Source organism: Trachymyrmex cornetzi, unplaced genomic scaffold (genome assembly GCF_001594075.2).
Source record: "Trachymyrmex cornetzi isolate Tcor2-1 unplaced genomic scaffold, Tcor1.1 scaffold555, whole genome shotgun sequence".
Taxonomy (NCBI): Eukaryota; Metazoa; Arthropoda; class Insecta; order Hymenoptera; family Formicidae; genus Trachymyrmex; species Trachymyrmex cornetzi.
The window spans coordinates 20,778-32,760 of NW_017299867.1; the positions used below are offsets into that span (position 1 = coordinate 20,778).

Genomic DNA, 11,983 nt, shown 5'->3' on the forward strand with positions numbered 1-11,983 from the left:
TGTTGGTTTAAAGTATGATTTGTTTATAATAGTAACAAATTATTTTGTTATATATTATACATATTTAGTTGCACGTATTGGACTAAATAATTTGGTTATCTGAAACAAATTTCGCGTTTTTCAACAAAATTTTTTTTTCAGTGTATGATACAAATAGTCAGAAAATAATTCACAATTAAAAACGCGGAGACTAGCGCGATGAAAGTTCACTTTAGAGCGAACTGAACTGTGTTCTTGGAAAGAGTTCTCAATTTTCCTAATTTTCGTAACCGAGATATTAATTTCTAATATGTTTCCGAACATACTTGCATGCAAAAATAAATTTTTCGCACAAAGATTTCGTTTTGATATGAACAGAGAATGATCATAGCTCAAAGAATAATTATAACTGGAAATTCGACGCCATTCGCGACTCATGTCTAGCGACGACCATTGCTGCTTGTTATAAACAACGCGTGCCTAGCGACGGCGAGCGCGCGCGGCGCGCCGCGTTGGGCGGTCCTATCGAGCCGCGCGCTTGCATTTGGCAGTGAGCGGGGCGAATTTGGATATTTTTATAAATAAATATCTCGTTAACTATTGCGAAAATTGAAAAATGGTAGAAGACGTTCCTTCTCAGTTTAATCCGCTCTACCTGTCCATGATATTAGTCAGGAGAGTTGTGGGACACCCTGTATATACAGCGTACCAGAGTTAGCGGAGGAGATGGCTCGTACATATTCCTCATGAAAAAGTAAATCAAAAATGCTAATAGCAAAATCGTAAGGCATCAATGGTTTTCAAACGGTGAGCATTTGAAAATAACTAACCACAGGGCATGAAATTCGCGCCGTCAGGGGCGGTGCAACTAAGCGGTCGGCCGCGCAAACCCTTTGACGGACGTATCGCTCAACAGCACGATACCGAACGAGTATTGCAAAGTTTCGTGAAATTTCGATGTTAACTACTGCCGTATTTTTAAATTTTTGAAACAAAAATTTTTTAATAAAATTAATAATTAATTTAAAAAATATATAAATATAAATATAAATATAAATTATTATATAAACGCTTGTTATGTTTTAAACAATGACAAAAACGGTAATGTACAAGCTTAAAATACTAATCACTAATTTTATTAATCTAAAGTTATTTCCATGAATTAATTTTATTAATTATAAAGTTAAATCATGACTTCTTTTGACTACATTGCATCATGCTTTATACATCATGCGGTACCTTCTTTAACTGACAGCGATAGTTTTTAATTTATTTTTAATTTAATTTGTTTCTATAATTTAATGTTTGTAACGACTGAAGAGGACTACTGTAAGAGTCGAAATGTTTCGAATATATACGTGCCGGTTCCACCGGTTTAACTCTGGTAAACCCTATATACATATATATATATATACTCATACGTATTTAAAGGACATATATATGTATATTTAACCACTCGGTTCGATTACAGTGCGCGTTCGTACTACCAAGAAAACACGGAGACGAGCCCCGTATGTCAGGAATTCATCCATCTAATCAAACAGTACCGCCACAACCGACCGACAACGAATTTTTGGTAATTTCGTATTCGCCAATTTCCACTGAAGAAACATAATCACTCGGCCTGACCACTCTCTCTGTCCTTGATTCTGCCATCCGAGAGATCCTAAATTATTCTCCTTCCCTAATTGGAGAGCGATTCCCTCCCCCTCCTTTAGATCAGCTCCCACCTGCTCCTCCATACCAGTCAGATCCCGTACCAATTGACTAGGATCGCCTATTCAGACTCTATTCCTCCGTGTACTGGTGACCGCGTACATCCCAGGCAATTCTACTCCTTACGCTGTCCTTTACAGACATTTAATCTCAATGTGCTCCAGCACCACCTTCCTCGCCTCCAATTCCCAATAATCCTATCTTCCTCCTTTCCTATCCACACACACATATATTCAAATTTTTATTTGTATTTAAATCTAGGTCCGAACTAAAGTAAAATGCGATACACCTACACGCGCGCACGCACGCACGCACGCACGCATACACAGCCACAAATTCATAAGGTTAGAAAATTTTTGTAATTAATATTAAATATAAACGACCATCTTTGTAATGTAACTTAGTTTTAATTTTTTTTATGAATAAATGTAAATTTTGTTTTATATTTTATAAATGAAGATCTTTTTCTAGCTTCTATTTATTTTTAAATCATCACTCGTATCCCGTTCCCTGTAATACCTGAGATCGCACGAGGTCCAGTCTCGGGTCAAATGGATGAAGTTCCTTGACGCAAAAAGTAGGACCGACGTTCGCACTGTCCATCAGAACAGGTGTCATAGCGTCCTTTCGGGACGTTGATCCATATTCCGGGACCGAAAAGGTGCGTACGACTCACAGCTGTTTGCCTCTGTGCGTATACATTTGAGATTGAGTCTAACCGTCCTTCCATATCCTCTTCATTCTTCCTCATTGTCTCCTCGACCAAATTTTTAAGAGTTTGGATGTAACAGAAACATGCTGCCGATTTCTATACGTGGTATTATCTGTGGTCCATCAAACTGTGGCAAAACAAACGTGTTGATAAGTTTACTGGAAAGTCCACACAGTATACGTTTCTAGAACGTGTATAGAAAGCGTCCTAAGCCTTTAGACCACAATATTTTTCGGAATATTTTTCGCAATAAGTTTATTATGATTAAATTTGAAAAATTTGGGAGAATTTTAATATTTCAGTTTGATTGCGTTGTAAGTCCAACAACCATATCGGCGCGTAATTATAATTTCTGAAATTAATTCATGTAAATGAATATATGGGGCATTCTTTCTCAAATCAGCCACCCGCCTGCGCATTTTATTTTTAAAGATAAAATTTTTTTCGAAGCATCAAAATTTCCGCCTAAACCTCAATTTTTTGATGCCGTATGGTGTTTTTTATTTCCTTCTTATGGGTGTGACCATACGTTAAAAATAATGCTCAGACTTACCAAAATACTTGAAAAATGCAAAAATAACGTTTAGAGAGCTTTTTTTTTTAATGATTTAATTAGGATAAAAGATATTCGCGACCTAGATATGTCTTTTAAAAGTTCATGACATCAGCTAAGATCACGTACACCCTCGACTTTAGCTTTACCCGATGTTATTGTCGCGGCTTATTCGTCGCCGGTTGCTGGGGTCACGGGGGTACTCGAGGGCCTCGTACGCAACACTGAGCATTATTTTTAACGTATGGTCACACCCATAAGAAGGAAATAAAAAACACCATACGGCATCAAAAAATTGAGGTTTAGGCGGAAATTTTGACGCTTCGAAAAAAATTTTATCTTTAAAAATAAAATGCGCAGGGGAGTGGCTGATTTGAGAAAGAATGCCCCATATATATATATAATAGTTCAACATCTTAACATTCAAACCGTTGTGGCGCTTCATAAATTATTTAATAAAAAACATGTTTTAATAATAATTTGGCGGAAGGTGCGCTCCTAGTATATTTCTGGTATAGGGGCGCTCCCAAGTCAGAACATCACATGAACGCCCGGCCGTTCGGACGCCGAGCATCGAGCGATGGTGGGTGTCGCGCGCCGGAATCGGCTTGAAATGTGCAAATCTTTGCGAGCACTGAATTAGAATGTCCGTATCAGTGTACATAATTCTGCATTTATCACGATACAGAAGTGCCATGAACTCGTAGTGAAATTCGTATAAACATGTCTTGGATATATCGAGCATATACATACCCATGTATATCGGTTTGTTGAATTTCACCTCAAGTTTCCACATTTCTATCGCGATCAGGATCTCGAAAAAAACGCTACGACTGTGAAAATTCGGTTTCGCCATTATTGCCTCCGTGCCATACCGTCCGTCCCAACAAGTCTCGAGTCGCACGTCGAAATGGTTACGCATATTTTCTCCATAATTTTGCCGAAAACCGCATTGTTCATTAGTTTGTATAAATTTTTCTCGAACTCGTTGTTCGCACAAGTTCTGAAATTTGTATTGAGTTCAATATAATTGCGAAGCCAAGAAGATTGCATGAATTATAATATGCGATGGATTTTTATAATGCGGAGACTGTAATGAGTACATTGCTGCAGATTGCGATGACGTAACACTTTTTATCGTACAATGTCGCGAGATGTTTGTCTTCTCGCTTACCTGGCAATGATGCACATTTGGCTCCCGGCACCGCGGAAAAACCGCCCCACCACTTCTATCTCCACCAAGCAGACACTACTGGCACCGAGTCAGCCGACTTCACCGCTGCGTGAGAGCGAGCGAGACAGCGAGAGAACGCCCATCCTTCTCGCTCTACCAGTAACTTGTAAACACCAGCGAGTATTAGAGCGAAAAAAACGGCCACTCTCTCTCGCTGTCTCGCTTCCTCTACTAGTCGCTTGTTACAAGCGACCGAAAACCGAAAATGTACTTTCTCGGCCGCTCGGCGTATTCCTGTATAAGGGATAAAGAGACACACACATTCTAAATAACGATTTTAATAAACAGATTTTAATAAATTTTAATAACCGTATAACCCTTCCATTAATAGCAAACATGATTTTAACATTAAAAAAATCAAAATGTGTTTCAAACGTGACGTTTTTCATAATATCTTTCCAGTACACTCACATTTTTTCTTTGGAAATACGCTCGTGTTGATACTTTAATATTTTTTTCAAAATTTGAAAATTGTCACTTTACAGTTAAAAAGGGTAAAAACAAGTATTAGTCTAATTATTCACTTACTTTTTATTTTAAAAAATCCATGTTTCAATAATTTTATAATATTTCTTCATAATATTAATACAAATTAATATTTATTAAGGGGTTATACTCAGTTGGGATGTGGAAAATAAGATGATTTTCACGATTTTTTTTAGCTGTATAGACAAACATTTATTGAAATGTGCTTCATGGCATCTAATAGTATATACATTGAAGTACTTATAATAATTTTTTTGAGTCTAAATGTATAAAAATAAAGAAAATATAGCCGTTTTGCAAAAATAAATTTTTTTCAGTGACCCTTGCGGTGAGCATGATAACTCTGGAACAACTCATCTGAAATAAAAAAATCAAATAGATTTTGTTAATATATTCCTATGCGGACCTCGTGAACGAAGGGTTTACCGAAATTTGTGTTTTTAAAAAAATGGTGACGATTTTTCCAAAAAGTTCGATTTTTGGTGTAAAAAAAAATCAGGTTTTTGACCATAAAAATGTTAATTTTTGTGCAAATAAAAATTCCTTCGTTCACGAGGGAGCCATTGTAATTAGAAATAAACACGACAAAGATTTAAATCGATCGGTGAAATGGTTTCCGAGAAATCATGCTCACCGCAACGATACTTTTGAAAAAACAAAATTCCGAGATAATCGCAGTTAAAGATTCAGGTTTAGTTTTTTCATGAATAACATTTTTTTTTTCGGACTTACATAGTATCATCTATTCCTGGACCATAAAGAGTCCCTTCTGCATCTGCGGTATACTCCAGGTAGCTTTTTTTGGCTTTGTCTTCTTGCTATTTTTCCCTCCTTTTTTTTTTTTTCGAAACGCACTAGAACTGCTTTCGTCGATCTCGGTAGCGCGCTATAAATAGCCATAACTTTGGTTCTACTGCTCCGATCGTTATGAAACTTTCAGAAAATATTGTTCAGAGGTTGTACTTTCATAAAATACAATAAAAAAAATCGTTTTTTTCGTCAAATCTAACTGAGTATAACCCCTTAACAAATATTAATTTAAAAAATATTAATATTATTCCAATATGAAAATCCTTAATTATTGACTCGGATGAATAAGTCAATATGTATTTCAAGCCAAATCGAATCCAAACACTAGGTATGATTGTGTATCAAATTCTTTATTATATTGGAATATACGTTTCAATCGCTGTATCGGATACTTATCAATATCTCTTAGTTACTACGTTTACATCAATGTGCTTCCTAGAACACTACATTATCGTATGGGAGAATCCGGACATTATATATACATGCGGACAAGGGGAACATAGCGATGGATAAAAGTGATTATATAACTAAAATATTTACTTGAGGACGCGGATACTTATATATATCAATCACACGTAATCCGGTTAATAAAATTATTTCCAAACGAAATGAATTGTTAAAAAGATGGAAATCTAAACAATATATTAGTGATAGCAAATATAAATGGCTGAACAATTCAAATCCGATATTACCAAGAGCATACGGGGTTCCTAAAGTACACAAATTGAATAATCCTCTACGTATAATTATCTCTTCTATGGGTAGTCTATTACATAATTTGGCCACGTATTTACATAGCATTCTCTAGGAGAGTTTAACAAAAAATGATTACATAGTTAATAATTGTTTCCAAATCACAAGTAATGTCCAACAATTATTAGGTGTTAAACTTAATTTCTATCGCTCGCTACTAGAGGGCTCTGTCCCCAACGCTGACGAGTTTCGACGATGAAGTCACATGTCATTTGTAGTTTAGACATCGCTGAAAGTGATTCAATCCTCACAGATTAGATTTCTCGACGCCAAAGAGATTTTCCAATCGATTGAAAATGAATCGCGATAAGCTGTTTTTCCGACATGTGCTTCTTCACTACTTCGACCTCAAGAAAACCGTAACTGAAGCGCATCGCTTATTATCCGAGATGTATGGTGATAAAACTCCATCGGAACCAACATGTAGAGTTTGGTTTCAACGCTTCCGAAACGGTGATTTTGATGTGAGAGACAAAGAACGTCCAGGACAGCCGCAAAAATTTGAAGATGTCGAGCTGCAAGAATTGCTTGATGAGAATCCAGCTCAAACACTTTTAGAGTTGTCGAAACAGTTAAATGTTACTCCAATGACCATCTCAAAACGCTTGCATGCCATGGGAAAGATCCATAAGGAAGGGAGATGGCTATCGCATGAGTTGTCAGAAAGTGCCATTTCAAATCGTTTGACTATTGCGACTTCTTTGCTTGTCAGGCAAGGAAAAAAGAGTTTTTTGTGGCGATGAAAAATGGATTTATTTTGATAATCTCAAGCGGAAAAAATCATGGTGGACCCCGGCCAACCATCCGCTTCAACGCCGAAGAGGAATATTCACGGGCATAAGACCTTGCTGTGCGTTTGGTGGGACCAGGAAGGTGTGCTGTATTACGAACTCTTGAGTCCAAATGAAACCGTTACAGCTGATCGTTACAAGCAACAATTATACCGATTGAGTGACAAATTGATGCAAAAAAGATAATCCGTAGCCAACAATCGATGCAAAGTCATTTTGTTGCATGATAACGCTCGACTGCATGTCGCGAAAAGCGTGAAGCAAGCACTTCGAGAGCTTGAATGGGAAGTTCTGCCGCACCCAGCGTACTCTCCAGACTTGGCACCGTCGGATTACCATCTCTTCCGATCGATGCAACACGCACTTACGGACACACACTTCTCCAGTTACAACGAAGTCCAAAAATGGGTTGTTGAATGGATCGCCTCGAAAGACACCGCGTTCTACCGTCTGTGGGACTGCCCTGTTGCCGGAGAGATGGGAGAAAGTAGTAGAAAATGGAGTAAATTACTTTGATTAAGGTATTCATTCATCTTCCCTTAGAAACAAATCGATTTTCGAGACGAAAAAACGATAGGAATTAAGTTTAACAACTAATAAAAATTAAGAGTCATGATCAGCTATTTTCATTGGATGCGGTATCTCTATATACTTATATTCCAGTTGATTTAGCTATTACGGTGCTTAATAATAGATGGGATGAAATAAAAAAGAAAACGATCCTAAACAAAAAGGAGTTCATTATGGCCATACAATTAGTATTGGATTTTACTTATTTTATGTTTAATAACACTTTCTATAGACAACAAACATTTGTCATTCCAATGGGTTCTCCGCCATCACCTATCATATCGCTAATATAGTATTGCAAGACTTGTAGTGTAAATGTCTTAATAGTTTTATGTTAAAACCTAGTTTTTATATTAGGTATGTTGACGACATAGCATTAGCGACCAACCAGAATAACATAACTAATATTTTAAATAAATTCAATAATTATCACAATCTATTGCAGTTCACATTAGAGGAGGGTAAAGATAAACTAAATTTTCTGGACGTAACTTTAATAAAAAATAATAATAACAAAATTATTTATGATTGATACCAGAAACCAACTTCATTGGGGAGATTTCTTAATTACTTCTCACAACATCTTTAGCACAAAAATAGACGTGATTTATAATCTAATCGATAGAGTGTTATTGTTATCTCATCCTAGTTTTCACAAAAATATTTTAGATAAGATTATAAAAATTTTATTATTGAACGGATATCCATTACAACTAATTATTAACACAATGAGAAAAAGAATTTATAAGAAATTGGAGAAATGTAATTATAGCAATAAAAATAATGAAGACGAACAAATGAATGACAACATGAATAATAGAAATACTAATTATTTCACGATTCTATTTATTTCGAATATAGCTAATAAAATCAAAAATCAATTTAACAGATATAAAGATATTAAAATAGCTTACGAAGGCATGAATAAATTAAATGACATAATTAAAGTACAAAAGGACAAAATTAATAAAATGTTACATAGCAACGTGGTGTATAAAATATTTTACTAATATTCCTGTTGATCTAGCATTGAATAGCATTGACAGGAGATGGGAATACATTTCGACGAAGACTAACATTTCAAAAAATGAATTTACTTTTGCAGTTAAATTTATTTTAGATTCTACCTTTTTTGCTTTTAATAATAAAATTTACAAACAAGTATTTGGTACTCCAATGGGTTCATCGTTATCACCAATTATCGCCGACATTGTTATGCAAGATCTGGAAGAAATAGCAATCAGTAGATTATTAGTACAGCCATTGTTTTATTTTAGATATGTTGATGATGTTATTCTTGCGCTTCCATCTAACAATATAAACGATGCTTTGAATACTTTTAACTCCTTACATACTAGATTGCAATTTACCTTGGAGGTTGGTTCGGATGACAGATTAAGTTTTTTAGACACAACACTTATCATAGATAATCATAGAATTATATTCGACATTTATCATAAAAAGACATTCTCTGGAAGGTTCCTTAATTTTTATTCCAATCATCCTCTTTGCCACAAAAAAGGCACAATTATCAGCTTCATAGATAAAATTTTCTTATTATCGCATCCTTTGTTCCAACAGAAAAATTTAATTGAGGCTATCCATAATTTCCTAGATAATTGTTACCCTTTATCTTTCATCTTTTCTATAATTGAATAAAGATTAAATTTTCATATACATAATAAACATACCACACATAACTTACAAGTGAAAGATAAATATTTTACTATTCCTTATGTAAAATCTATCTCAGAGAGTTTTCTTCCTATTTCTAGTATGTTTCATTGCAAACTAGCTTTTACCATTCCTAACACATTAAAAAGCCTCATTAAGAAAGGGAAAGACAAGTTGGAATTTTTGTCCGACCAGAATGTTGTATATAAAATTTCCTGTGATGATTGTGAGGCGAGCTACGTTGGTCAAACCAAAAGAAAATTAAGTACGAGAGTACATGAACATAAATCGGATATTAGAAGGAACACTGGCTCTCCCACTGTTATAACCGATCATCGTATCAATTTAGACCACAATTTTAAATGGGATGATGTGAGAATTTTGGATTGCGAGTCTTCTTATAATAAGAGATTAGTATCTGAAATGATTCACATTAAAAGACAGAAACAAGGACTAAATAAAATGAACGATACTGAATCATTACCTGATTCTTACTCTCAAATTATTCAATCTCTTTCTCCTTCTTAACTGTTTTCCTTCCTTTCTTACTTCTTTTCTTTCCTCTTTCATTTCTCCCTCTATTTTATTCTTCTCATTCTTATGTACCCCTTCCTTCTGTTTTTATCATTTCAACCTTCTTACAACAGTTTGTCGCTTTTCATATTGTCTCGAAACATACTTGAGACATGACCGTTCCACTCTCATCGCATTGTCTAAAAATTAAAAATTTTATATTATACTGATGCACGATTTGCAAGGTAGCTATTTCTGTTATTTTAATTGTTATTAAAAAATTTTTTTAATTTATATACAATATCCGTTATTTTAATTGTTATTATATATATTATCGATTATATTCATTTCTTTTAGATATATTATCTGTTATTTTAATTGGTATTAAAAAAATTTTTATTGTATATATTTTACTTAGTAACTAGATATCATACAATTTTTATTATTACGACTGGATTTTTTGTTTACTGCTTACTAAATCTTAGAATACTTTTTATTATCAATTTTTAATTTTACTCTTTGCCTTATGGATTACATTTTTATACTTTGCATTTTATTTTATACATTTTTTATATATTTTTATACTTGCGTTTTATTTCATATACTCAATATTATATGTTTATAATATTTATGTTCTTTTTAACAGATTCGAATTACTCTATTTAATAATTGATAACCTGAAGCATGTATTGCAACTTATTACAACGTTTACAGAACTTCTTTACTCATACTGATCGAATTTTATTTTATTAATTACTGTGAGTTTTATTAATTTTTACTTGTGATTGAGAGCGAATTTTAATTTTTAACTTTGTAATATTTTCACCGTCTTATTTTTATGTATCTAACATTGATAATGATCCAACAGGGATCGAAACGTTTGTGTTTGTTTATATTGTTCATTGCCGGCATATTATAATTTTATATTGTGACTACATGACATATTTATTTTGTATTTTTTAAAACATCACTATTTCCTAACGACTTATTCTTAGGCTCGTGGCCCTTTTTCTTTCATTTTTGTATAAAATATCTTGTGAGGATTGCAATGCTACGTACGTTGGCCAAACGGGTAGAACTTTAAAAACTAGAATTTCTGAACATAGAAATCATATAAATTGGAACATACAACAAAAATCTGTAATCACAGAACATAGATTAGACTATTCGCTTGAATTTAAATGGGATGATATAGAAATCCTTGATGGAGAGACAATTTTAAACAAAAGACTCACATCGGAAATGATACATATACGTAGACAAGAAAATAGCGTGAATTTACAAACTAACACAGAGAAATTGAATTCAGCATATGAATGTTTGTTAGCTAAATTTTAGGTTTCAATCTTTTCGTTATTTATAATTGACGGTCATGCAAATTATATGTATGCTGAAGATAAAATATTGGCAATTTGTAAACGAGGACATTTGCTTGTTGACTATTGACATGACGACCCTGCTGCTAATTCCTATGGGTTTTTTCATGGGTTCCTATAGATGACTATAAGATTCTGTAGGAGCTTGTGTAGTTACCTATAAGTATACGTAGGACATCCATAGGAATGCAATAGGTTAGTATAGGTACCCACAGAAATGTGGACAGATGCCTCCATGAGAATTAAAAGGATGTATAGGATACCAGTTTGACGTAACATGGAGACGTACGTAAGACAGTGGGGAGGTACCCCATGGAGACTGAAAGTGCCTACAGGCTACCATAGGTGTATAATGATGTATACACATCTCTGTCCTATATGCACCTACATGTTCCTATACATGCAGTCAACATGCAGTATCCTATAGGTCTTTAATTCCCATGGGCAATTCTTCCGCATTCCTATGGGTACCTATACTAACTTGAGAGAGTAATTCTATAGAAATAAAAATAGTATAGGAATAATATTCAAACTGATATAATTCCACATTATGAATTTAACAGGGTGTTTTTATATATATTTTAGGTTAATATTCTTAAGATTTCCACGGGTGCTTTCTATATAAAGACTATGCGTTTGGCGGGTTTTCTCCGTGTCTAGATCCATTCTTGAAATTTAAACGTTTCGTACTAAATTTCTTATGTCATCCTATACAGGGTGTTTGGCGACTACCGCATTTTTTGTCATACGTGGGTAGAACAGCCTATACTGAATCAAAAAGTCCTGTACTATTTTGAGGTGTCAGCAATAGTTAAC

General features: G+C 34.3%; 1 protein-coding gene across 2 annotated transcripts in view; it reads right to left on the minus strand.

Moving 5' to 3' along the window:
- Window positions 1-2,500: 2,500 nt before the first annotated feature.
- The window catches only part of LOC108765833 (NADP-dependent malic enzyme), a 91,032-nt gene continuing 81,549 nt past the window's right edge, over window positions 2,501-11,983 (minus strand). Inside the window, exon 9 of one of the 2 annotated variants that reach the window (XM_018514680.1) lies at window positions 2,501-2,534. In XM_018514680.1, the coding sequence (XP_018370182.1) occupies window positions 2,516-2,534 (19 nt within the window). In that variant the 3' untranslated portion in view covers window positions 2,501-2,515. Of the gene's footprint in view, window positions 2,535-9,840; window positions 9,992-11,983 lie in introns of those variants that run through there. The other variant, XM_018514679.1, reaches the window with a different exon arrangement.